The sequence below is a fragment of the Mandrillus leucophaeus genome, unplaced genomic scaffold (genome assembly GCF_000951045.1).
Source record: "Mandrillus leucophaeus isolate KB7577 unplaced genomic scaffold, Mleu.le_1.0 Scaffold122, whole genome shotgun sequence".
Lineage (NCBI taxonomy): Eukaryota > Metazoa > Chordata > Mammalia > Primates > Cercopithecidae > Mandrillus > Mandrillus leucophaeus.
Window position 1 is genome coordinate 4,618,622 of NW_012100543.1, and position 27,656 is coordinate 4,646,277.

The 27,656-nt window shown below is 42.4% G+C and overlaps 1 protein-coding gene across 2 annotated transcripts in view; it reads left to right on the forward strand.

Annotated features, from left to right (window-relative positions):
• The window catches only part of FAM49A (family with sequence similarity 49, member A), a 112,398-nt gene that overhangs the window by 51,471 nt on the left and 33,271 nt on the right, over positions 1 to 27,656 (forward strand). For both annotated transcript variants that reach the window (XM_011971437.1, XM_011971438.1), the window contains one exon: positions 23,228 to 23,307. In XM_011971437.1, the coding sequence (XP_011826827.1) occupies positions 23,238 to 23,307 (70 nt within the window). In that variant the 5' untranslated portion in view covers positions 23,228 to 23,237. The remainder of the gene's footprint in view (positions 1 to 23,227; positions 23,308 to 27,656) is intronic.

A 27,656-nucleotide genomic window follows, 5' to 3' on the forward strand; every position in this document is an offset into this window, starting at 1 on the left:
TCAGTTACTTGGTTTCAGTTCTCTCTCCTTCTTGCAACCCTGTCTTTGTTCCTTCTTTGGGTTGGAATCCAGGAGAACCAGCTTGGCAGAGGGTTTTAGCCTAGGCCTGATGGCAAACCTGCCTTTCTCTGTTTGGAGCTATAAGCTGGCAGCACACTGGCCCCAGGACAGACACTGCACTGACCCAGAAGTAGGTAGAGTCCGGGGGTTGGGACCAGGTGCACACTAGCAGAGGAGTTATGAAGAATTGTGACTGCTGAAACCAACTTGGCCAGTGTTTCCTCTAAGGTCCCCACTTGGTCATCAGTGCCCCTCTTAGGACCTTCTTTCTCGTACCTCAGTTCTTTCCTGTCTCCAGACCTGAAGGCTTTACTATGCTGCACATCAAGGAAGAGGGGAACGGCCATCTATCAATTGTCTTCAGTTGCTATAACGTGTAATACAAGGAGCCTAGAAACTTGATGACATTTGCAGAGGCACACGTACCTCGTCTCAGGACCCCCATATAACAAATATTGTACATGTTAGTGGGCTTCAGGTAAGATTTGCTTTAATTGTGGTCTTGATATAATCCTTTGTAGTGCTGCGGTTAAGAGTCCAGGCTCTGGAGCTAGACCGCCTAGATTGGAATCCTCTTCAGCCCCCTACCGGCTGATGCTCTTGGGCAAGTTATCAAACCTCTTCATAGGACAATTTCCTCATCTCTAAAATGAGAAGACTAATAGCACCAACCTTGTAAGGGTTCTGTGATCTCTACATGAGTTAATACAGGTAAGCATTTAGAAAGGTGCCTGGAGCATTGTAAGGACTCTGATTATGACCGATTTTTATTTTGACTTAAAGCCTCAGTTGAATTTTCTATTAGAAGCAAGCGTCTGCAGTACAAGGTAGGTTCAAACACTTGCTGACCATTTGTGAAGCATCTCCTGGATGATTGAGTTGCAAAGCCGAGGCCAGCATCCTGACAGTTATCAGGATGAACACCCAGCAGACATCCCTAGTGTGTGACACTATCTGTGCCCTTCAGACAACCAACGAAAGGCCTTAGGAGACCAGAGGCAGGACGGTCCTCTGAGCGAGGAGCCCTCTCAGAGGGAGTGAGAGGCCCAGAGTCAGTGTGGAAGCAGGAGCCCGGGGGAGCCAGGGAAGGCTGGAGAGTTGACAAAGGGTGACGTAGGAAAGGATGCCATTGTGAATGGGACAGTGGGAAACCAGCCAAAGGGAGAGGAATTGTTCAACAAAGAGTTTTTGGTGCTAGTGTGAGCAGTAAGTTCTGCTTGAAGCCAAATTCCTGCAGGCCCCAGGAGCAGATCCCTCCACTTTGCCCAGCCCTGGAGTCAGGAGGAGGGGGATGTAGAATGTTCAAGTGGCGGGTTCCCACCATGAAGGATGGAGCAGACCACCACTCTACGGCCGAGTGAGCACAGGCCTCCTCTGTGTGCAGCCTGAGCCAGGCTGGCCTCGTCCCCTTGAGGGACCTGACAAAGACTGGCTTGTTCTCCCCTGACATCAGGCCTCGCCCTCAGGATTGCTCTGTCCTTCTGGGGCAAGATCTCACACAATGACAATCGAGTGAAACGGAAGCGAAGAACTGAGTGAAGATGGTCCCAGGCGTCACCATGCCAACCCTGGGCCTGCGGAGGGCGCCTGCCCTGTGTCCTGTCTGCACTTTCCAGTTTGCACCAGGGACATCCCAGTGGTAGAGCTGCTGGTCTCGGTTCAGAAAGACCAGCTGTCTGGTCACTGAGCCACCAAATGTTACAGTAACATTCAGTAATAGCGGCAATAAGTAGGCTGACTGTTCTCTGCTTTTGCATTGCATTTAGCGAGGTAGATTTTCTATTATAACAGAGATTTCTGTGGAGAGTTGAACCTTGGAAATTTCATAAGGCTTATTTTTGGAGGGATCTGAGGGATCATTGGGTCTATCTCTGTGCGATCCCATTTGCAGGTGAAGAAGCAGGCTGCGAGAGTGGAGGTAGTGTTGGTTGTGGAGAGTGAAGACTTCGTAGCCATCTAGTCCAGCTCAAGGACTGCAATATTGTATGTAAAGCACTTAGTACAAAGCCCAGCCTGCAGTGGGGGCTCAGTAACTCCTATCCCTGGTTACAATGTAAACTTTCATTTGGGCCAAGTGGGACGAATAAAGGGGCCCATTTGTAAAACCAAATGCATACTAAACCGGTAGGAGAGGAACTCCCGATTTAGGGACCAATCCTAAAACAACCACTGGGTACTTGGGGGATGCAGAGAAAAAGGGGATATGACACTGGGACTTCAGATCTTTAGTCAAGTGCAGTGGTTCTCAAACTCGAGGCCACTGAGGATTTGATTAAAACGTAGACTTGCGTTCAGCAGTTCTGAGGTGGGGCTTGAGAGACTGCATTTGTAACAAGCTCCCAGGTGGGTGCCAGTCTCCAGACCATGCTGAGAGCCTAGAACACTCAAAGAAAAAAAAAAAAAAATCCCTTTTGTATCCATGGTTAGAAACAATTTGTGCAGAATTCATTGCCAGAGCTCCTTTATGGACAAGAACTACTGGCTCCTGTGTGGAGCCAGATTCAGTCCATCTAATGGAGTCACACAGAAGGGAATGGTCTTCATGAGTTCCAGAATCTTGCTGTGCCGCAGTTTCCTTATCTAAAAACACTACCCTGCAGAGAGATTTTAAAGATGAGTAAGAGCCAGCAAAGAGCTTGGCATCTAGTAGGCATTCAAGAAAAGGCAGCCGTGGAGAGGGATGTGGCACCTTGCCAAGGCCATACAGCTGCTACATGGCAGGTGACCGGTGTGACCACACTCCCTGCTCAGTGTGTTTTCCATCCTCCACTGAGCACCAGCGGACCTAGGTTATTTTGTGTAGTTGAGCTGGGTTGTCAGATGATATGAGCTGGGGAGCAACTCAGACCTCATGTTGGAATCACAATTTGCTGTCTTCAAGTGGAATGAAGAAATAGCCCAAACAGTGCTTGATCTGTCTGGGAGGCTTGCAAGCTCTCCAGAGGGTGAAAGGCAAAGTGTTCAAATGTAGAGGGCTCTGTGGCCACAGACTGCAGCCTGGGAACCCCGACGACAGGGAAAGTTTAAATCAGGATAGAGCATGGCTGAGTCATCAGGAGCCAGGCTGGGCTTCCACAGAAATTCGGAGATAAACTTTGTGCATTTGTTTGTTTGGTTTAATTGTGGTCTTGGCTTGTCAATCTAAACAGGGAAGTTCCACAAGGACTTTGCTGTCTTCTCTTTTGGATTGCAGATTTCCTGCAGGGACATCCTCCATGGGAGCAACTTGTACCTTTGTCCATCTCCCGTCTTTCCAGAAGAGCTGGCTCGGGGGTACAGATCATGAATTGAGGGTCTTCAACTATGTGCATGTCCATTTCCAGAGTATTTTCCAGACCTAAAATACAATTTTAAGTGGAGGTTTTGTTTAAATGAGTTATAGAAACTCATCCTGATAAGCTCGTGGTAGGATTCCAACCTTTCTTTTTATCCTTAACTTGAGTGAAGTTGATTCAGCCACAATACAGATGTTTTCCTCAGTGGAAAACGTGACTTAAGAAATTAGTTGAAGGGGCTGGAGAGGATAATTACTAAGCCAAATGGCTAAGTCTATTCATGTTTCCTTCTCAAATGTCATAGCCCCATTTTCTGGCAAAGTGGTCAAAACAGATGCTTTTGAAATGATCTTGAAGCGGGAATTGAGTTACTATATTAGTAAGTATTGGCTACTACAACTGTGAGTTTAAACACTTTTTACAAATGAGGGGAATCACGTTTAGAAAATATTCAGGATGTTGAACTTGATACCTCTGCTTTGTCCTTTTTTCACAAATTTCTACATTTGTGTTAAGTACCTACCTGACCAGGTCTGGCATTTTTAATGTGAGATGATAATGCCCCTTAGTGGATAAAGTACTTAACTGCAAGCTCTTGCATTTGCCCAAAGAAAAGCTCTCCAATTTAGCGGAAATATACAATATAGTAACTCTTCAAACTAACCTACTGGAGGGTAATCGTGAGAATTAAATGAGAGCATTTGCGTGTAGCACTTAACGTAGTATCGAGTGCAGGGCTGACACTCAGCAGATGGCTGCTGTTAGTGTAGTTATCGGATCATGAGAATTTGACTTAGATGAAGGCCTTTTGAAAGCAGGGGAATGAGTCTCCTTGGGATTTCGGTGTCAGAGTCCTCTGTGTCTGCTCTGCTATGCATTAAGAAAAGGTACTGAAGAGAATCATGTCCTCTCCTGGGACAGCACTACCTGCTGGCTCTCCTGCCCAGGGGTGGAGGCAGTAAATACCTGAAAATGCACTCCTGAAAATGCATGGAAGTCTCCCAGCCTTCAGTGTTCTTCAAAATTCCTTCAGCTGGAATTTTGACTTAAAGGAGTGTATTAGTTCATTCTCATGCTGCTTATAAAGACATACCCAAGACTGGGTAATTTATAAGGGAAAGAGGTTTAATTGACTCACAGTTCCACATGGCTGGGGAGGCCTCACAATCAAGGAGGAAGGTGAATGAGGAGCAAAGTCATGTCTTACATGGCAGCAAGCAAGAAAGCTTGTGCAGGGGAACTCCCATTTATAAAACCATCAGATCTCATGAGACATATGCACTACCATGAGAACAGTATGGGGGAACTGCTACCATGATTCAATTACCTCCCATACAGGTCCCTCCCACGACATGTCGGGATTATGGGACCTACAATTCCAGATGAGATTTTGGGTGGGGACACCATCAAGCCATATCAAGGAGCATCCATAAAATGAGCATACACCTCCGCTTGGTGCGGAGACATTGCTATTTTGCAACGTCTGTCCTTGAAGTTGGACTTCTCACGCAGCTCAGCCTCCTGCAGCTGATTGGCTGCTTCAGAGGCCAGAGCAGAGATGGTTCTGCAGGCTTCTCATCGTGAAAGTAAGTCTTTGGCCATCGCATCCTAGCAGTGGGAGGCAGGCTCTTCCCAAATCCTGCTGTCTTTTTTAGAAGTTAATTTGTGCATCATTGAGGACATATTTCACTTTTCTGTCAACTCAAATTGCCTTTCTTTTAACTTGCAAGCGTAGCATGAGATCTTTAGCTATATCTTTATTAAACTGAGTGTCACCATGGTGGAACAATTTTTATTCCTCCCCTCCCTTCATCCCACCCTCTTTTTACCTCCTTTTCTCTTTCTTCCTTGTTTCCTTCCTTCCTTCTTCCTATCCTCTCACCCTTTCCCCTACCACCCATCCACATGCCCTCCCTTCCTTCCCTCTTTCTCTCTTTGTAAGTAGTTACCTGGAAGGACCTCAGGCTGGAGGCAGTTGAATTCTGATTATGGCCTTCAGACCATCTTTCTTCACTCATTCTTTCATGTATTCAGCCACACACGTTTCCCGGGTGGCTTGCTGTGGATTCAATCACAAGTAAGTTCCAGTTCCCATCCAAGGGGTCTTCACATCCTAGGAGGAAAGACAGGCAGGCAAGCGGGAGTGACCAGGAATGTGGAAATGTGGTGGAAGAGAGGATACAGAGGGCTGTGGCACAAGGTGCAGAGGGCAAGGAGTCCCCCCTGCAGGTCTGGGACAGGCATCGTGGCCTGGCAGGAAACTACTTTCAGAGCAGACTTAAGAGCCACACAGGAAAACGGGTCCCACTGCTTCAACATAGCTAGAAGACTGGGAACCGTCAGTAGCTTGGCTTTCACAGATCTTAAAGCCATCCCTGTCACAGCTGCCACTCCAGAGACCCCTCATGTCCAACCGCTACCCACCCCCTAGTACGTGTGATCTCAGCAGATCCCAAAGTGAAAGACACTGGGCTCCCTTCTTCACAGCTCACAGGCTTCTTGGCAGTGGGATGTTCACTCTCCTCCACCTTGAGCTATAGCCCCTATCTGCAGGAAACCCTTCCAGAATATTCTAGTCCAGTTGAGGCACCTCTTCTTTTAGACTCCTTTCCCCACATACGTTGCCTTTACCCAGATCACAGTCCTCACTGGAGTCTTCCTCCCCATTACAGTTATCTTTGAACACAGATGGTTGTCCTTACTGGTCCTTACTGCGGGAGCCACATTTTATTTAGCTCTAGTCTCTAAAAAGAGCAATGCTCATGTATTTATTTCTTTGACTAGTCACCAGATTTTTTTTTTTTTTTTTTTTTTTTTTTTGAGATGGAGTCTCTCTCTGTTACCAGGCTGGAGTGCAGTGGTGCAATCTCGGCTCATTGCAACCTCCACCTCCTGGGTTCAAGTGATTCTCCTGCCTCAGCTTCCCAAGTAGCTGGGACTACAGGTACATGCCACCACACCCAGCTAACTTTTTGTATTTTTATTAGAGACATGGTTTCACCATGTTGGCCAGGATGTTCTCAATCTCTTGACCTTGTGACCTGCCCGCCTCAGCCTCCCAAAGTGCTGGAATTACAGGCGTGAGCCACGGCCCTCGGCTTGATCACCAGATTTCAACACTGTATTAAGAACTGTGCTAGGTACAGAGGATGGATTGATGATTAACACCTGTCCTTAAGGAGTTCAACAGACAGGTGTGAATATTATGTTTTTGATAGAAATATATGCAAGATATACAGAGTGTATATATGTGTGTGTGTGTGTGTGTGTGTGTATATATATATATATGGACTAAAAGAAGCAAATCGTACCTTTGGGGCAAGTGTCAAGGATGATGAGGGGTGTTGGATTGAGGGAGGATCAGCAGAATTGAATAAAATGGGAAGTGAAATGTGGGTAGTTAGATAACTAAGCAAAGCCAATACAGTTTTGCCAACTATTCAGAAATTTTGGTTATGCTTATAATTTCTAGAAACTTCACAAAAGTTTATCATGTGCTCCAACTCCATGGTGCAGTGTACATAGGCTGCCGAGGACTTGGGATTTTTAGTCTCATCGTTATCGTCTGTAACTCAACAGGACTGGGCCACTGGGCTGGATCAGGGACACTCCTCCCTGTTCCAGCATTCTAGGGTTTTATACAACGAGAATGTCAACAATTCGCAAAAATGTATTCAGGCAACCTAATGCCAAACCATGTGCTAATAAGTTAATTAGGAAGAAGACACAATTTGCTATGAGTTTCCACAGCCCTCTTGCCCTGACCAGAGGCCACAGGCCATGTCTTAAGCCATTTTCTGTTTCCCAAAAACATCTAATAATAGCGCAGGAGTATTCGACAAAATAACATAGTGGCTCAGAGTGTGAGTTTTCTGGTATGATGGGTTGTGTTTGAATTCCAGTTCTGGTGATTAACTGAGTTACCTTAGGCAAGTTATTTACTTGCTTCAGTGTTCTCATTTCTAAAAGGGAGATGGTAGTAGCACAGAATCTTGAGTTTGCTTTTGGCATTAAAGATGACACTATATGTATTTAGCACAATGCTTAGCACAGAATATATGCACACTCTGTGGAAGTCATCATTATTATTCATCTTACTAAGTAAGCAGTAAGTACTCAATCACATTTTTTGTTGGCTGTAAATCAGTACATATTGGCAATATGCTGTGTCTGCCAAAATTCCTCAGTACCATCTTGGGTTACATCAGTAGAGGTTTAGTGTCCAGATGGAAGCGAGATGGAGTCCTTCTGGTCAGACCATACTCAGAGGCCTGGAAACAGTTCTGGATACTACATGGTAGTAAATTCTCTGACCAGTGAGAATGTGTGAATAAGATATCAGGATGATGTGAGAACCTCTTTTCCCCGGTGAGATGGAGGAAGAAGCTTATGTTTTGTTTCAGGAGGAGAAGCGACAGGGGAGTCATGGACAATGTCTTTATTTATTCCACTCATATGTATGGCATTCCTTCTATGTGTCAGGCCCTATTCTAGGAGTTGAGGGTACATAAATAAATTAAGATATATACTAAAAAGAAAAGCAGAGTTACTGGGGAGTGGGGGTAAAGTAGTATTTTGGACAGAACAGTTAGGTTGAACTCCACTGAAAAATAAATCCCGAATGAAGATATAAAGAAAATCTCTGCAGACTGTGGAAAAGCGTTCCAGGCAGAAGGACTAGCAAGTACAAGGGTCCTGTGGTAGAAACATGTGGTCTCCAGTTAGAAGCTGAGGTCTGAGGAGGGGTGAGATGACATGCCCAGGGTCTTGTAGTGAATCCATGTTACAACTGAGATGTTGATATTTAAAGTCAGGCTTTTCAGACAGCAAAGCTCATGCCTATTGCACTGTACTCTTTAGACAGGGGAGGGAGAGAAGAGCCTGGGGCCCCAGGGGTTCCCCTTGTGTGCTTTATCCCCTGTATTCCTGGTCTGCAGTTCCAGAGATGACCAGCAGAGGGTACCGTGCACCGGGTTTCCGCAGCCAGTGCCTGAAGCCATGTTGAATGAGCAAATGTCTGCAGCCGCCTCTGTGAGATCTAAATGTCTCCTTGGCAGGAAATCCGCGAGGAGCACGGCGGGGTTGTGCAAACAGCCTTACAATGTCCGCTTGTGTGTGTGCACTCGCCTTCGCCTGCATCGCCCACAATGCTCTGTGTTTTTTTTGGATAATGGGGCTCTGTGGACCCATGTGCCTTGTCATGCAAAGGGAGTGACCTGCGTTTGTCATAAATGGACTCTTGTATGATTAATAGCCATGTGAATGATCCCGTCGCAGCAGCAGTTCAGCACCCAGCTTCACCTCTTCACTGACGTGGTGGTCTGAGTAGGCTTTCTTCTCCAGCTCCAAAGCAACAGTGCAGGATTTATTGCTAAAAGGGCAATGACTTGTTTGCACTGTGGTTGCAATTTTTAAAATGCAAGGCAGGGGGCGCAGATACTTATTTGTTGTCAGGACCTACTGCATGCCAGATGCTACACTAAGAACTTCTACCTGCATTATCTCACTTACTTAGTAACAATACTAAAAAGGAAATATTTTGATTTGCATTTTACTAACAAGGGAAACTCAGATTCAAAAGAGTCCAATGACTCTCCCAACGTCTCCAAAGCTCATGCTGTTTCCATGAAATGATTCCCTTTCCTTTTTAGAGTAGCTTAGCCCATGGTCCACACACTGCAAAACGCTGTCCTCATTCCACTTGGCCATCTATAAATTGAAATTTGCGATCTTAAAATAGATGAGGGATTCCCTCGTTTCTGGGCTTCCGTGTATTTATTTTACCTCCTGAAAATATATCAGTCTGCATGTTTGCATTTTTCTGAGAAAGCCAGTTTTCTTTAGACTTTCAAAGTAGTCTGTGGTCCTAAAACAAAAGGGCCAATCACCCAAAAGTGTTTATATTTGGGGAAATGCTTATTTTTCTCTGACCTGTTTCTCTCACCAATGACTGTTTTCTCTGCTCAGTCTGTGTGGTTGACATCTTTGTTGTTGTTGCTGGATAGTGATTGCTTATCCAGCCCTTTCCGTTCAGTGGCCATAAATGAATAATGTGATGTGTGGGACCCTGCTTGATGGTTGCGCGGGGAGGAGTGAGGAGGAGTGGTTGCAATGGCTAAAACACCGACAGCCACTCAGAGATAGCCCCTGCAAGAATCCACAACAGCAAAGGTGCTTACTTATACCTGGGATTTGGGGAGGAGGTTACTGGGAGAAACTATAGGCCGTCTTTAGGTGTTCAAGGCAAAAGGAACAGCATGAGCAAAAAAACAGAGTCAAGGACCGGGCTCTGGCTCACACTTGTAATCCCAGCACTTTGGGAGGCCTAGGCAGGTGGATTACTTGAGGCTAAGAGTTCAAGACCTGCCTGAACAAGATGGTGAAACCCTGTCTCTACCAAAAATACGAAAATTAGCCAGGTGTGGTGGCATGCACCTGTAATCCCAGCTGCTTGGAAGGCTAAGGCAGGAGAATGCTTGAACCCAGGAGGCGGAGGTTGCAGTGAGCCGAGATAGTGCCATTGCAGTCTCTCCTGGATGACAGAGCAGACTCCATCTCAAAAAAAAAAAAAAAAAAGAAGCAAGGAGGCAGGAGCCCTTCCACTGTCATATTCTGGTGTGGCTTATGTACAGAGTGATCAGAGGAGCTTCAGCAGAGGGCCAGAATCTTGAAAGAGAGCGCTAAGCCAGGTTTATAGCCTTGCATACCAAGTAAAAAATTTACCCACCTTTATTTGACAGCCAGCTTAGCAAGCGTTTATGCTAACCATGGCTAACTTCGTCGACCCGGCTAATTGTTCTATTTGATCCCTGGATTCTGTCTCAGGAAGTAGCACCCCCCAACCGCCCCTCCCTGCCTGACAGGCCTACCTCCCACCACTCTACAGACTCTCACCTCATCCAGCTTTCCTGTCCCAGCCTTAGGTTGATCGTCTGCACAGCTTGCTCGGATACCAAGCCAGGGCTTTTATTTTAACGTGTTAGTTTTGTTTGCAATGTTGAGTACGTTGAAACAAGGGCAATTGCTCCTTTCAGAAGCTGGAAACAAAGGCAGAGCCGCACCTGTCTCTGAGATTTCAAGTGAGGTTTTGACACTCTGGACATTCTTGATGCTTGAGATTTCATAGAGCTTGCTAATCTTTCTTGGCCTCAAATTCTTCAGGTTTTTTGTATGTGATGGCTTTTATTGGATTTTTTTTTGTTTCAGTACCAAAATAATTTGTTATATCCCCCTGCACTTTTCAAAATAAATTTGACCTAGGAGCAAATTTCCTTTGCTCCTTTGCTTTGACATGTCAAATCCAAAGCCTCCTTTGGTACCCAGATGAGCTCCAGTTTAAGAAAACTCAACATCTAAAAACCTTCTTAGATGTCAAGTCATCCCATGGTCCTGGGGCCATTGAATTCTACAAGGCCTTTTGCTTGCCAGAAGGACCGTTTTCATCAGGACTCACCTCCTGGTCCCTTGACATGATAGGTTATATTTTATCACCTGCCAGAGAACTATGGATGATGCAGTTGCCCGTGGAATGAAAGCTGAGCAGGGAAAAGGAGAAGGCCTCTTTTTCATTTTGTTTTGCTTTTTAGTTATATTGTAAGACAACAGAAATGGAAGAGATTCAATTCCCCAGAATTCACTGTATATGTTACATTCTGTGTAGTATGTTCAGAGACTGGTGAATAATCCCAGGGGTCTCAAGTATCCAATATAAGAGTGAGGAGAGGAAAGAGAGAGACTGGAGAGAGAGAGGGGATGAGGACACCAAAGAGAAGGGCATAGGGAAGAGGAATGGATCTAAGGGAGACGTGGAGGAGAGTGGATCAAGGGGTACAGCAGGTAGAGAAATCTCAGTTGGTGCCCAGGGCTCTGGTCATGTCATTGGAAGGATATTAATGCCTTATGTTGGATGAGGGAGGAGGAGGAGATTTTGGAAAGGGTGGAAAGTGAAGTTTCTATGGCCTTCCCTGAATGGCTATGCTTGTGGGACATTCACTTGGATTGATGGGCCTGGAGCTGGGAACAGAAGTCCAATATAGAGCCAGAGGTTGAGAGTCATCCACCTATGGGTGGAAATTTGAGTCAGAAGTGTCTCACCAGGGAGTATGAGAAAAGGCTGAAGAAAGAACATGGAGACCAAGACTTAAAGGCCAGATGGAGAAAGTAGAAACTTGAGGAGGAACTTCCAGAGAGGTGAGAGATGAGGAAGGGGATGGGTCCCAAGCATCTCAGCAAGGAGGAGTTGATCAGCGGTGCCCATGACAAGCCTTCACCTGCAGCTCTGCTCTCAGAGGGTTAGAGGGTCTTGGCTGTTGTTTATTTAAATACTTGAGAATGAATTCTGGAGAAAGGAGGTTCGTAATCCAGAGAACTGACAGCCTGTTTAAGTGAATTCACTGTCAGAACAGCTCAAATTTGAGGTGACTTCTAGGTGTTCCCTTTTACTTTCTAGACTGGAGTTGCAGCCAACCAAGAGAGGAAACGCAACTTGCTCAACATGACACTAAGTGAATGGTGTCTTCAAGATGAGCGCTTGGGTCTCTGGGGCCCCTTGCCCTGCACGGTGTCCCTTTCCCTTTGAAATTAGGCAGAACAGGCCTGGGTGGGTTGAGTGTCTGCCTGCCTAGGTAAGAAGCAGATGTCTCAAGCAGTTTCCGCATAAGCATGTTCTTGATTTCCCAAGAGAAAGGGGGCAGATTCACTAGTGACTTCCCAGTGGTGGCCTGGGCCAGAGCTGAGCCCAGTTTGATTGCTCCCATGTCACTAATGTTTGAAATTGGGAGACACATTGACTTTCATTCCCTAAAAAAGAATCTGATTTTGCCCTCATTTCTTAGGTACTTTTTGCTGCTGTGCTATTGATGTTTATGGAAAAATTAGCTATAATGAGGTAATAGTCTATTTTAGAAAACTGAACTCAGATATTGAAAGAGCTATTTTAAACCTGCACTTAATTGTTCAATTCCATAATGGTTTCATGGTATTTTTTTTAGAATTCCCACGAATTGCCTTACAACTGGACTCTAGCAGCTTGTATTCCATGGGGAATGCCAAGCCCTTTTGAGGGACACCATAGTATTAATGATCGATGAGAATATTCAAGGCATTTTCTCATTTGAGTGCCATTACTTGTAGTGTTAAAACGTTTTGAAAACACATTTTAGCCATTAACTCATTTTTATTGTCAGATGAAAGTGCTTAATAGACTCACTCCACTTCAGTTTTCTTCCTTCATCTTGGAATGAAATCATCTGTTGGATTCTTGGCAATACATTCGGCAATGGAACGGAAAACCTCATGACTTCATTGCAAAAAACGGCAGATGGAGCAGCGATGTGCAGCCCAGCCCTGCCATCTAAAATCGCTAACCTGATTTAGCAAATACAGGCTCCCAGAGTGTATCAACTGAGCTACTTCATTCCACTGGTGCATATTTTTCCCCAGAAAAGCAGCTGCTTCTATCATTTAAGAAATGTACCTTTCGATGAGAAGTATTTTTTAACACCAACTATTTTGTATCTGACATATTGTAAGCTGATGATTAAATGGAAGTGGGTAGTTTGTAATTCAAAACAGTCAAGTGGTGTACATGTTGTATACGGGGTTCTGTGGTGACCAGGAGAAAGCATATCTGAGTCATCTGAATACTAGACATGTCAGGGCTGGGCCCCTTCCTCCTGGGACACCCACTGGATACCAGCCAATGGTTGGGAGAAGCCAGAAGTGCTGCTGGCTTTGCAGAGCACTGTGGGACATCTGCAAGCCTTTGACGTCACTGACAGCAGTGGCCACCTGGCTGCCCATCAGGATTTCTCTAACTCTGAACCTTGCTGATCAACGTGAAAGGTAGATTGTCTTAATCGCCCTCCTAAAATCACATCCAGTCTCCAGAAACATTCCTAAATCCAAAACTAGACTGTTTTCCTCTACTCTGTTTCCTTCTACCCTGCTGGGGAAATCTTGGGGCCGCATTGTAGCTCGAAGGTCAGACTTACGGTAAAACGAAGCAAGGTAGCAGGTGCAGGTGAAGGCGCTGGCCCGACGACATGAGAGACCAGGTCACGCTTGTAGCTCTGCTCCCAGTCCCACACAAGGCAGAGCCCGGGTGCGTGTTCCTAGACTTCAGGATTTCAAAAACCAGTAACATTTCCAATAAACCTGGCAAATTTAGGATATAATTACAACATCATTTTCCAAGATAAATAAAAACCTTGTAACATAGAAATGTCTGAATAACTTTCTGAAAGGCTCATGCATGACATAGGCTTTATTTTTCTCATTTTGCCTTGGAGGGCTTGGGAACCACCAGTCAGAACAATCCCAGGGATTTATTTTTCGGTGCTTACTGCATGCCAGGCCTGTCCTTAAGTACTGGGAATACAAGGAGGTGTAAAAGCGGCCCTGCTCCAGAAGACAGGGTGTATGTAATTATGGTATGCTGTGATAGGCACTGTCGCATGGCACACAAGGCATGTTAGGTGAGCAGAGAGGAGGAGCTCACTCACGAGAGTGGCTTTTGTTTTTACTGGTGTAGAATAGAACGGGAGGGAGGGCTCAGGGGGTCTTTCCAAGGGTCCTGATTTTCACCCTCCTACTTGAAAGGAGGTGTAGGGGAAGCACTTGCCAAGAGCTGGTGCTTAGATGTCAGATAGAAGGGGATTCCAGTGACCCTGATCTGTCACTGGTGAAATGCAGTAAGTTTCTAAGTCTTTAAGATTCTTTCTTTATCTCTGAAATTGGGATAATAGCAGTCACTATTTCCTACGGTTGTCGTAAAAATTAAAATGTGATAATACATAAAGCTCCCTCCTCACTCTGGCCTGCAGATCATTAAGAATGTGAAGCAGACAGAGCAGCATGTGCAAGGGCCCTGAGGCAGTCAAGAGCAGAGCCACTGTAGGGACAGGATGTGCAGGGCAAGGCTGGAGTAGAGGGGGCAGGGTCCAGGCTTTCTGCGCCCAGTGCATGCATTTGAATGCGTTGTATCCAGCAGGCACTGGGAAGCCACAGAAGCATATTAAGCTAGGAAGTAACATCTCAGATTTGTGATTAGGAAAATGGCTGTGCCAGCAGCATGGAAATGAGTAGAAGGGAGACAAGACTCGTGTCAGGAAGATCAAGTTGGAGGCTATTTCCAGGATACTGGCAAACTCTGCCAAGGGTATGAATCAGGAAAATCAAGTTGAGAAGGAAGGGAAGTGTGCAGATTTTTTCTGAACCACCAGCGAGGGTGTCCTTATTAGGGAGCAGAGAGCATTCTGAGTTCATCATGTCTTAGAAAATGAACTTGATGTCCCACTTACTCTTTGTACTAATGGACAGAGCGTGAGATTGAGAGCCACAACGTCTCTCTTCTAGTCTCTTCTTTGACCCTAATGTGCTGTGGATTCTTGGGCCCATCCTTTTTTTTTGTAAAATGAGAGCTTTAAAAAGATGACCCCAATTCTAATGTGGAGTGTATTCAGATTAAATTTGGGGATGTAGGGGGCCTGTATATTATGAAGTCCAGTACCCATCTGGAGGACCCTGGGAAGGACACTTACTATACCTGGTCATGGAGTTCTTATACCTGTAAAATGGGTCCAATGATAACTTTTCTCCCTTTGACACATGCTCATACTGAAGATAAATGCAGTCAGACACATCTTTGACAAATATGTGAAATTATATAAATATATGGCATTGCTGTATTCATGGTCAGTCTGTAGTTTAAATGCTATGTTGCCAAAAAAATTGGATGAATCAGGACTTCCATATTCCCAAAGTGTTGAGGTATAGGTAATTGAGTCTTTGATTTCTTAAAGTCTTTGCACCAGAGATGCTAAAGATTATAGATTCTAGGAGGTATTGGGTCATTCAAAATGATAAGAAAATCTACCCCTTCTGATAGAGGTCTTATTCTCTGTTAGAGATGAGTATTCTTGTCTTGGACTTTCAAAAAAGGTTAGAAAATAAATCCTGGTAGGGCTGCTGTGGTATTGATTTATTTTCTCACCTTCTGTTCATTATTGATAAAAAGTAGCATTGGCTTAGGAATTCTCCTTTCAAATAGTCATAACCAAAAAAAGAAACCTCCTAGGAGCTTGTGATCTAATCATGAAGGTTGAGCATTGAAATTTTGGTATACACAGGCAGAGGTCATCATTCACACTACCCCGTTCCCTGGGCCTGCTTCCTTTGATATGTCTTATTTATAGAAAACAAATGAATTTCTCCATAAACCATAGTCACTTCTTTTTAAAATAAACCCTGCTTGATTTCATTTGGTTTTATACTCTGGGAGTGCAGCTAATGCTATCAACTTATTTTTTTCTTCTAAAAAATAATAGGGTTCCAAATAGTGAAAAACAGTGTCCGTGTATATGAATTCTTTTCTCTTTTTTGAAACTGGAAATATGACTAGAGAATTATTTCTTAAAGAGAGTCATGGTTTTCCACTGAGTAACCTTAAAGCCAACTCTCATAGAAGTGGCTTTGAACTGACAGCCAAGAAAGTGGTCATAGAAAATACCATGAGTACATCCAAGATTGTCACCCCTTAAAGATGAGTGCCTCCCTTGGCAAGAGCATGCAGGCAGGCCTTAGAGGCACTGCTGCCACTCCTAAAGTCACTAGAGAAACACCCTTCCTCTAGACTATTTGGGGGAAAAAATTGAAGAACCTATTTCAAAATACTAGTGCAGAAAATGAATCTTGAGGAAGAAATCTTCTGTTTTTGGAGGATTGAGGAGTCACCCAGTGTGTATTCTGTGTTCCCTTCACACACAGAATCTGTCCCCTAGCTGGAGGGCTTCTCTCAGTCAACCCAGATTCCCAGTATTCTTTGCATCTGGGTGGCAGCTTGCTTCTATGGAGCAGACTCTTCCAGAAGACTTCACCTCACATAGTTTTCTCTTTTCCTTCATTTCCTAAAGAAACACCTCCCTTCCTGAACATGCTATTGCATAACACTAGTGTAGAGCCAGCCCCTTGGGAATCTAACGGAAGCTATGGGCTCTCTCCCCAGAAAAATGAGCATGTTCATTCAACAGTACAACACCCTACACACACCTTCAGTTGACCACACTCTCTGAAGTCCCCAAGCAGGGGCCTCCTAGGGATGTGGAGCCCCAGGACTTCTACTGTGCAGAAAAGAGCATAGACTTCAGATTCACAGATTTTCAATGTCAAATGTGACTCTTGTATTTTCTTGTAGTATTTGGAAAATTGTTTAGATATTTGAGCCTCCTTTTCATCCCCCCAATCAATGTGAAGATAATTATAGTTACCTGATGTTTGATGTAAGGTTTGCATGAAATAAAGTGTGTGAAGGCTTCAAGTATAGTGCCACACACACAGTGGGCACTCAATAGAATGCTGATGTTCCTGTTTCTCTCATAAATCATAGAATTAATAACTATAATTACTCTGTTACTTAATATGTACTGGGGACATAAGGTTATTTTCATATTCAATTAATATCTTTGAGTACTTACAATTTATCAGGAATGTGATATGTGCTTTTAGATAGATTAAATTGTTTAATTAAACTCGTGCTGTTTCCCTAAATAGAATGTGCATCACCTGAATGCTGAAGCCATGTCTTCTCTCAGTGCATACACCACCTGTAACTGCCCTGGGCATTGAGTCATTCTCTCAGAGTAATTGTTAAAGGTAGCATGTTCATTAGAGAACCAAAGGAGGAAGAAGAAACTTGCCACCCAAACTATTATCAGATTACCTTTTCATGGGATAGGCATTGCTTTTTCCTTTTATTTAGGTAGGTCGCCCTCACCAGGAGAGTCAGTGTTGCGGAAGATAAACCAGATCTCCTAGGACTAGAGCGGGCAGCCCCCCCAAGTCCCCCACTTCAGATTGCTAGAAAATCTACGTGTTAACTCTTTGTTCTTTGGCATTTCATTTCTTTTCAGTAGAAGTATTTATGAGCCACTTTGGTTGGGTTTTCTTTATTAGACATTTATTTTCTTTAGACTTTGTACTATATGACATGGGGTACACATAGACACAATTGTTTGGTAAAAAATCTGGCCAGGCGCGGTGGCTCACGCCTGTAATCCGAGCGCTTTGAGAGGCCAAGGCAGGTCGATCACCTGAGGTCAGGAGTTCAAGACCATCCTGGCCAACATGGTGAACCCTCATCTCTACTAAAAATACAAAAATTAGCTGGGCGTGGTGGCAGGTGCCTGTAATCCCAGCTACTCAGGAAGCTAAGGCAGGAGAATCACTTGGACCTGGGAGGCGGAGGTTGCGGTGAGCCGAGATTGCGCTACTGCACTCCAGCCTGGGCAACAGAGTGAGACTCTGTCTCAAAAAAAAAAAAAAGTAAAATCTTTGATGATAATCCTAGTATTACTAAGAGAGTGACCTCACTGTTCATATTCTTAAAAGCATTTGTTTATGTTTGGGAATTTTGCATTGAAAATGGGTTTTAATTTTTGTAGAATTACCTGAAGCCTCTATCACAAACTTATATAAAAATTGTTCTTTTGAAAATTTAGCTGTCTTTTGTAAGAATTTATGTTTTTTAATCAGCTTCTATACTTAATTTTAATAATTCTTAGTTTTCCAATCTCTAATAATATATATCTTCCCCCAAGTACATTTTGAATATGAAATAAGAAAATGTATCTAAAATACAGTGTCTTGCATGTAGCAAAGTCTCTTTCAGCTATTAATGCCACTAAGCATTTACCTGGTTATAGTTTAATGTGGAAAAGGTATACATAAAGGACCATGGATCTTAGGACACCAATATTGAAAAATAAAGAAAAATGGAAATCATGTGGAATCATACCATGCTGGGGACATTAATCCATTTGTCAGATTCCCTGAATATCTTAAACTATAAGAGGAGTTGTAATGTTGAACAATTATAGGTAATATTTGCCCAGTCCTTTATGGTATACATGGTGCTTTCACACCCAGTTCATTTAGTCCTGACAAGAGTTCCATGCAGGAGATACTATTATCATACTGTTGTGCAAATGAGGAACCCAAGACTCACAGCTACAATGACTTGCTCTGGGGTAACAGGCAGTGAGATGGTGCCTTATATTCTTGAGGCTCTTTCAAGCACTCTTTTCTATGATGCTATTCATGTATTACTTACAGTACACACCTTTTGGGGTAAGATTTGGTGTTCAGAAAATACAAACAGGTTAAACTAGAAAAGTACAGCTTTTTAAATGAAAAACAAGGAAAAAGAGTCATGGCTAAGAGAGAGTCAAGACAAAGAGAAACTTCCTCTGGTTTCTAAGAGAAGAGGCTGTTTCACAGAAGTCATGTTTGAGAATGAGCTGAGTCAACACATCGTATTGTTACTTTGGCCTACTCTGTGCTTCAGATTTTCAAGACTGTGTCTTAATCTCTGTAAGTTAGTCCCAGCTTGCAATGCATGGGAAAATACACCCAGCCAATGCCAGGGACCCGGGGACCCAGATGCCCAGACACCTTCCCTTCAGTAGAGAAAGAGCAGAGTCCTGGAAAATCTAAGCAGGGAAGACTGGCACCTCTAAGAGTAAAAGACCTCCCAGAGAGGACATGGATGAAAGGAGGACCACCTTCCAATGCCACTCTCCAAAGCAGGAAACATCCAAATAAAGGATATTGATTTTCAGGACCCCATCCCTTCACGAGTGCTTATCCAACTGGTATATCCTCTCCTGTCTCTTAATCTGACAGCCAAGACCTTGTATAGGTTGAGTATCCTTTATCTAAAATGCTTGGGGCCAGAAGTGTTTTGAATTTCAGATTTTTCTTTTATTTTGGAATATTTGTATCATACCTCTTGGTTGAACCTTCCAGATACAAAAATCTGGAGTCCAGTGAGTATTTCCTTTGAGTGTCGTGTGAGTGCTCAAAAAGTTTTAGATTTTGGAGCATTTCAGATTTCAGGTTTTTGAAACTGGGGAATACTCAACCTGTACTCTCTGTCCTTGCTCCACCCCTACCAGACCCTCCCCCACAGGAATGAATTTAGATCTGAAAACTTCCATGTGCACCAGTGTAGCTACAATATGTCACAATAGGGCTTCAACTTAGAAATGATTTCTGAACATGCCAAAGGAGTCATTTTGTGTGTGTGTGTGTACATATTTGTATATGTATGTCTAAAGTAATTCTAAACTTTACAGTATACACAACATACTATATTTAAGTAATAAACTCAGATACTCAGATTAAAGTCATCCTAGGGAGCTCAGAGTGCCCGCTGGATTGCCGTATTCCCTCTGATATAAGCTCTCACACCATAGGGAAAGGTGGTAAACTGATGTCCCTTGGGATAGACCCAACAGCAGGTCACATTAGGAGGGTATCCTTGGAATCACCAAAATAGAATGTAGAAACCAGAGTTCCCAGCCCTTCAGAGTACACCCCAACCAAGCAACTCTGCCACCCATTTGGATGTGTAACCACAGCTCTGCCCATGGAAGCCCTGAGACTCATCTCATCCTCAAATATGACTTCCTCTGTGAAACAGCTTCTCCTTTAGAAACCCAAGGAGAGGAGATTTCTCATTGTCTTGACTCTCTGTTAGCCATGACTCTCTTTCTTTTTTATCAGTCAATCAAAACAAAAAGCTATACTTCTCTAGTATAATCTGTTTGTATTTTCTGAACACCAAATATTGAAGGAGACATTGCTTTGCTTTGTCTATCCAAGAGCAAATGATAAGCCATCTCCAACAAATGTTCTGGATGGGATGGCTTATTATTAATCTACTTCTTGCCTCTACCTTTATGTTACTATTTCACTTTTACTCTCCTACTCCCCCTACTTCCATTGTTTATTCACATTCTCTAATAGTGCATAATAACTAGTTATTTTATTGAATGAGATAAAATAATAAAAAATAAGCTGTATATGAATTAATTAAGCTATTTCCCGAGTACTGTGGTAATAGCAATGTATATTTTGTATTCACTGACGAGCTGCTTGAAAAACTTGGAGAGTAATCTGTCATGCAGGATATGGATGAGAGGCCTTTCCAAGTGAAACTCTGGGTCCAATTAAAAATAACTGTGGTGTCTACTAGGTGACCATCTGTGTGATGATGGACCAATTCACTTTGCAGGTCCCCCTAAACCAGAAGACACTCGCATTAATTCTTATCAACCTTGGAGTGGGGCAGTAAGCATCACATCATTAGGCCATAATGAGATGAAACACTTGTTTTCTAGGTTCCATGAGACTAGACTTGTACTCTATTTCTACACAGTGTCCACAGTCATTGTCCTAGAGGTCCCTGCTTGAGAGGTGACACATCTAGAATCCTAGGATTTTCAAGTGATTAACTTTGGTTCATGTTAGAATGATGCTCAAAAATATCTGATGATATCAGTCAATCCACTGAGATAACCTTTTGAAGAGATAGAATTCCACAGCTAATATTTGGACATACTTTTAGATGTGTTTGTTTCTATCTGTTATGAATTTCAAAGGCTTGGCATATCTTCTACTCAGGTACTCTGACAGTAAAATCACATACAGGACAGAATTTTAGGGGGAAGCCCAATCCATGCAAGTCTCCTTTGACACATTCATAGCACAAAACTAGGAAAATTAAGAATATTTAACTTCCATTAAAGCACTTTGTATGAAAATCAGTACTCCTAAAAACAGTAAAATCATCTTCTTACAAGAAGTGACTCCAGGCCTAATCTGAAATTGTTCATTAATCTGGAAACAGATCATTTCCTAGAGACCCAGGAGGGGTAGTGAGTGCTGCCCAGTGGCAGGCATGGACTCTACCAGCCCAACCTTTAATTTGGCAGAACCTACCTCACACAAGGTTTTGCTCAAAAATATCTTAAAAGGAAATGTGCATAAAGGCAGAGAAGGAATGGAAGAATGACAGAAAAGACAAATAATAATTTTTGAGAAGGGAGAAATATGATGTTTGCTTTCCAGCGTGTGTGTATGTGTGTGCATGTGCGCGCATGCCCGAATATATTCCTACACCTCAAGGTGGGAGATGTCTAGGATGGGTCCAGTCCGGCCTTCTGCCCCACACATAACTCATTTTTCCAATGATGTTAAGGGCTGATACAGCATTTTTCTACGTAACTATCACCAGCGAGAGAAAACTCACTGTCTCACTAGGCAAGTTACTTAATATTCAGACAACTATAATGGTTAGAATATTTTTCTCATCATTTCTCTGTTTGTCTTCTCTTTCCTAGCACAACATACAGCCTATTATAATCCATCTTTCATAGCCTAATCCTACACAAGCATTTGTTAGGATAATCATGTAGATGACGATGATGATGGTAACTATCATCATCAGTAGTAAAAGTACATAATTTTTCTTGAGCACTTCCTGTAAGTGCTGTGCTAAGCATTTTATACTTTTATCTCATTAATTCTCACAACTCGATGAAATAGATCCTTTTCAAAAGTTTATTTTACAGATGAGGAAACTGAGGGTTACAGAGATGAAATCTCTTGGCCTGAATAACAGAGGTAGTAGAAAACAGCTGGGATTAGACACCGGCCGTCTAACAAAGGATAGACTACTTAAACAGTCTGTCTTCTGGGCCGTCTAACAAAGGATAGACTACTTAAACAGTCTGTCTTCTGGTTTCATGTTAGTGATTTATATCGGGGAGTATGTCTGCAAATGTGTGTTTTCCCAGTGGAGGATTACGGAGACCAGATTCCACCACTTGCTACATATTCTCATGCACAGAGTCATCCTTTTAGTGCATTCTTCTCTCGCCACATCTTGCTTAGAGTGGTGTGTTTTTTAAAATTCCTTGTATCAACATAAATATGTTAGAAACTATAGCCATAGAAAATTGAAGCCCAGCAGTTTCCTTGCACCAGTTAAGTGATTTTTCAAATTGATCCTTCACAAACTGAGATATCTGAGGCACAAGAGTTCACTTACAGAGAGTTAGAGGAATGTCTTCCCAAGAGCACAGTGCCCAGCATCTAATTGCTCATCCGTAAATATGTGTTGAATGAATGTGTGGATTGGTGACTTCCCTAAGAAGATAGTTTAATGTCTAGAACTGAGAGCAGTAGAAAATTTCTGTTTATTAAAAAAAACCCTACATGTTAGCTATTCTTTTTGTTAGGCTGCTGATATGTAATAGGTTTGTATTTTTCTGTTGATTTGACTCACCTTTGCAAATATCTTAGGCTGCAATTTTATGGAGAGTAACTTTTTGGGCATTATGCCTTTTCATTGTTAAGCTTCCAGAAGTATCCAATGTCATTACCATTGAAATATCAGATCACAAGATCCTCTAAGTTGCCAGGGGCCACTCCTCTGAGAAATCTGGCCTCTTATACATGTTAAGAGGAGTTCCTGGCAGTGTAAATCTATGTTTTCTAAACTCTATTCCTCATGAGCTTTCAGGAACTTACTTTTTTGGACAGTTATTTTTAAAATGCCCTGTTTGTTGTCTTGTCCACTGATGTGACATGTTCCACATCTATCTAAAGGAAGCAAAGCCAAGCCGAAACATTTGTTTTAAGGATCCAGGGGATTAGGAAAAGTATATGGGAGGCACTTTGGAGAACATTCCTAAACTTTGTCCCCTATAACGAAAATACCTGATTCTTTTCATAGACTATTATTTTTGTTTTTTTATATGGTGAACGAGATATGGACTGCATGTGTATTCTCAAGAGAGAGCTTGTAACACTTCTATCATTGTCATACTTTGTATGACTTAGGTCACATGTCCCTAAGTTTTAGAGACCCAGCACCTCAGAGATATTTATCTGTCACCAATTCAGAAATGAGTTGCTACGTTATTGCTCAGCCCCTGGGTTGGAGATGCTTCTGGTATTCAAAGGTAGCTATGGGGGGCCCAGGGATATTCATGCAAGTCTATTTTTTTTTATGTTGCTAATGGTATTTGGTTTTGTGTTGCCTTTCCTAGGTTTGCTGGGATGGGAAACCTGCTCAAAGTCCTTACCAGGGAAATTGAAAACTATCCACACTTTTTCCTGGATTTTGAAAGTAAGTTCCAAAAATTATAATAATGGCAACTTTTTTACATTCCTTATAGTTTGTTGATAAGGAAGTTATAGCATAAAGATTTTATATCATAGTTGAATCAAATCCAAAGTTCACTGTATTAGTCTGTTCTCATGCTGCTAATAAAGACATGCCTAAGACTGGATAATTTATAAAGGAAAGAGGTTTAATTGACTCACGATTCCACATGGCTCAGCAGGCCTCACAGTCATAGTGGAAGAGCAGGGGACGTCTTACGTGGCGGCAGGCAAGAGAGAGCTTGTGTAGGAGAACTCCCCTTTATAAAACCACCATCGTGAAACTCCTATTTACTATCATGAGAACGGTATGGGAAAGACCCATCCCCATGATTCAGTTACCTCCCATTGGGTCCCTCCCACAACATGTGGGAATTATGGGAGCTACAATTCAAGATGAGATTTGAGTGGGGACACAGCCAAATCATATCAGTCATTATGCATTTTTTTCTGAAATCATTTCTAATGTCATTTTCCTTCTTTTTTTCCCTAATTTTTAAGAAACCCAATGGAAAATGTGTTTAATATACCCATGGTTTTCTTTGATTTTAGGAGTAATCAACTTTTGTAGCTCTAGCATAAATAGAGGACATTTTAGTCTTTGCTTTTCTTTTGAAGGTCGTAAGCCCACAATTATTAAGTGCATACAAAAGAAAAAAGATGTGAAGAAAACCATCATGTATTTTTCCTTAAAATGCTTATGAATTACTGTATCACGTTCCAAAGAAAATACTAATGACAGTAATTTACAAAGATTCATATAAAACTAATATTGCTAAATGTGAAAGAAAATCATGATCAATACCAGAAATAAGGCTTACAGAATATTTTTAGTCATTTCCTTTTTTCTTTATGTATTATTTGATTGTACAAACCATTTCAGGATTTTGACATATATCTCTTTTATCCTAAAGGTTATGTTTCTCTTATCAAAAACTTTAATTTTTTCTCAGGTGAAATGGCTTAAGAATCATGACTGATAAAAGACAGAGACTTTTTCTTATTTTTTGATTGAATAAATTGACAAACGAGAATGAGTACATGAATGAGGAACATTTATGTCTGCTCAAACTAAGCTCGTGTTTCTTCCCTAACTCTCATGTTCACCCCTTTTTGAAATTCCAATTTCACAATAGCAAGCACAGTTAAATGTCATTTTAACCCAGTGATCACCATCTGTTGCAAACTCTAACGTTCTTTAAACTTTAATTTTTCTTTTTTTTTTTTTTTTGAGATGGAGTCTTGCTCTGTCGCCCAGGCTGGAGTGCAGTGGCGGGATCTCGGTTCACTGCAAGCTCTGCCTCCCGGGTTCACGCCATTCTCCTGCCTCAGCCTCCCGAGTAGCTGGGACTACAGACGCCCACCACCAATTTTTTGTATTTTTAGTAGAGATGGGGTTTCACCATATTAGCTAGGATGGTCTCAATCTTCTGACCTCGTGATCCGCCCAACTCGGTCACTGAAAGTGCTGGGATTACAGGCGTGAGCCACCGCGCCCGACCTAAACTTTAATTTTTCAAGTATTTTATCTCCATTAAAAATAATAATTGGAACTTCTTTGCATACAGATTAAACCTTCTAGCAGAAGTTTGCTAAGGAAATGCTATAAGACTCCGAAGGTGCACTAAACCAAAAGTGTAAGCTCCGTATGTGTATTTTTTTTTTGTGTGGTGTCTTTGTCAGGTTTTAAATAGCTACTTGAAAAGCAAAAGTGTCCCCAAAGCTTGTATGTTCTGAAAACACATTTAATCTAGTTTATAGTCAATGAAAGATGTCTTGCTTCTGATTTAACTCAGCGTGCTATGTTGTTGTTATTGTTTGGCTTGGTTTGGTTTGGTAAGGGGTTTAACTAGAGGCAGAGTGAGTTGATGTATCAAACAAATGGGCTTTTTTACTGGTTTACCTTTTGGTATTCCTCTAAAAAAAGTACATACATATATACATACACACACATATATGTTGTTAAAAAAATGGTTTATTAATTTTTTTAAAAAATTACACAACAAATTATCTATAATCTCACCACCCTTCTTTTACTATTTACATGTTTAATTGTTCCCATCCATTTCTTATCAGATGCATTTTACATTGTTGCATTCAGTGTGTACAAAGGCCAAAATAGTGGTAACATGTCCCATTTATTCACAACTGTGGAGGTGTATAAAGGCCTGGGAGTAGGAGACTAATGTGCTTGTTATGTTTTGGAAACCCTAAATTCCAGATGCATCTGTGCATGCTCATGTGTACCTCCCAGAATTCAGTGGCCCCACTTGCCTGGTTAGCTGTTCTTGGAGTCTTAGCTTTCCATGCTTCCAGAAAGACCAGTGTTGAATTCTTGGTCAAGTCCAATCTCAAAAGCCTTTAAAGTGATCCAAGTAGAATTTGCAGGTATTTAAAACTGGTTTTCAACTGGTATTCTCCTGAGCATCAGATTTCTGAGTCTGTGTCTGAAAACTCTGTCCCCCACCACCATAACATGTAGGGAGGCATTGAGAGGGGCTTCTGTGTGCCCCCACCCACTACTACCAGAGTACTCTGCTTTGCCCAGTCTGGTACTTTGAATATTTTCTTAATGTTTTATGTAAAGAAAGATCGTGGTGGCTAAACAGAGCATTTATAAGCCTCAAATTTTGATAATAGTTTATGGTACTAAAACTCCGTTTGTCGATGTAATTTCCTCAAGAGGAAGAAGTGTGAACTGGATTCCCATGTCCGGTGGCTTATTACTGGGACTAGAGCTATAGTATTTAAGGAAGATATAGAACTATAAATTTATAAACATATATAAAATCTTGCTTATTTTCTCATCAGTCCTATGGAGAAGATTAACTTTATTCCACTGAGACTCTGAAAAGATAAATAACTAGGGTGAAGTCACACAGGAAATAACTAGGAAATCAAGATGGGAACACGGATCTCTTCGGCTCTCCTCCTCCCCTGGTTTTACTTCCCCTAAGTGCTCACCACCAGCAGCTGCCTAGAAGAGCTACAGCAATCGTTCTATCCCTGACCAGAGAGGGATATCTTAGTTGTCTGCAAACTAAGACATTTCATGGAAAAAAAAAATTATCTTGAAAATCCTATTTCCTAAAGATAATTTTCAAGAAATGATGATGGGCCGGAGGGGTAGGGGAGGTGGGCTGCTATCATGATTTCTCCTTCAGTCTCTGGATTTCAATTCAGTCCACTAAGGGCATGTTGAGTATGGTTGTGAGTGTACTTGTAAGCCACTCAGTGTTAGGGACACAGAAGTAAACAGGAGCACTCATTGCCCAATGAAGTCTCAGGTTAGAGTGGAGGACAATATAGTCACTCAGATTAAGATGAAATAAATAAAGGACTTACACAAGCACAGAGTGGCATGAGAGTAAGGAAGGAAAAAGAGCATACATCTAGTTTCGGGAAACAGAAGGCCATGGAAGGAATTGGAGAAATCTTCTTGCAAGAGATGACATTTGGAATGGGCTTTAAAGAATGAGTGATTTTTCTATAGGCACAGATAGGGAGAGTTTTTTTAGCAGATGGAAACAGTATGATTAAAGGCATGGAAACTAGAATAGGAAAGGCCTGTCTGAAGAACAGCAAGAGGTCCAATTTAGACAAAACACCAAATGCTTTCTGGAGAGAAATGGGGAAGGAAATGGAAGGCTGGCTTGGGTTAGACCATGGAAGGCAAGACTGCCAAGCTTAGGAGCTTAGGGCTAGATGTCCAGGACTGGGGATCACCTCCAAAGAGAATAGCTGACATCCCTGAGAGAAAACCAGAGAGCTGAGAAGATGGGAACATTAGGTGTGCTTGTGTTAAAGGGGGCTTGAGCAGTCCGAGAATCTATGAGAGAGGTCAGACTGTAGAAGCAGGAGGACATCTTACTAAACTGAAATTCCTGGAGGCAGGGTCCGGGCCCACTTCAGTTTTGTGACTCAGCACTTAACCCATGAATGAACCTCAATAACAGATGCTGATCCCATGAGGGAACAGAGTGAAGTGGGCTCTATCCAGGCAGTCACGAGAGCACAGGTGATCAAGAAGGAGGGAATGTAAATGGATTCAATGCTGCAAAGCTGTCAAGAAGAATGAAGTCTGAAAAGGGACTGATGAATTAGGCAGTGAGCTGTCCAATCACTAGTGGCCACTAGAGGAGCAGATTTTGAATTTGTTGCTTTGAATATAGAGGCTGGATTGTAAAGAGTTAAGGAGGAAGAGGTGGCGGGAAGGAGGAAGGCTGAATAGCATGTAGTAGCAACTTTAATGAATTTGGCACCTCTACTTTGAGTGTTAAATATTCTTTTTGAAGTTAGTGATAGAATATAATT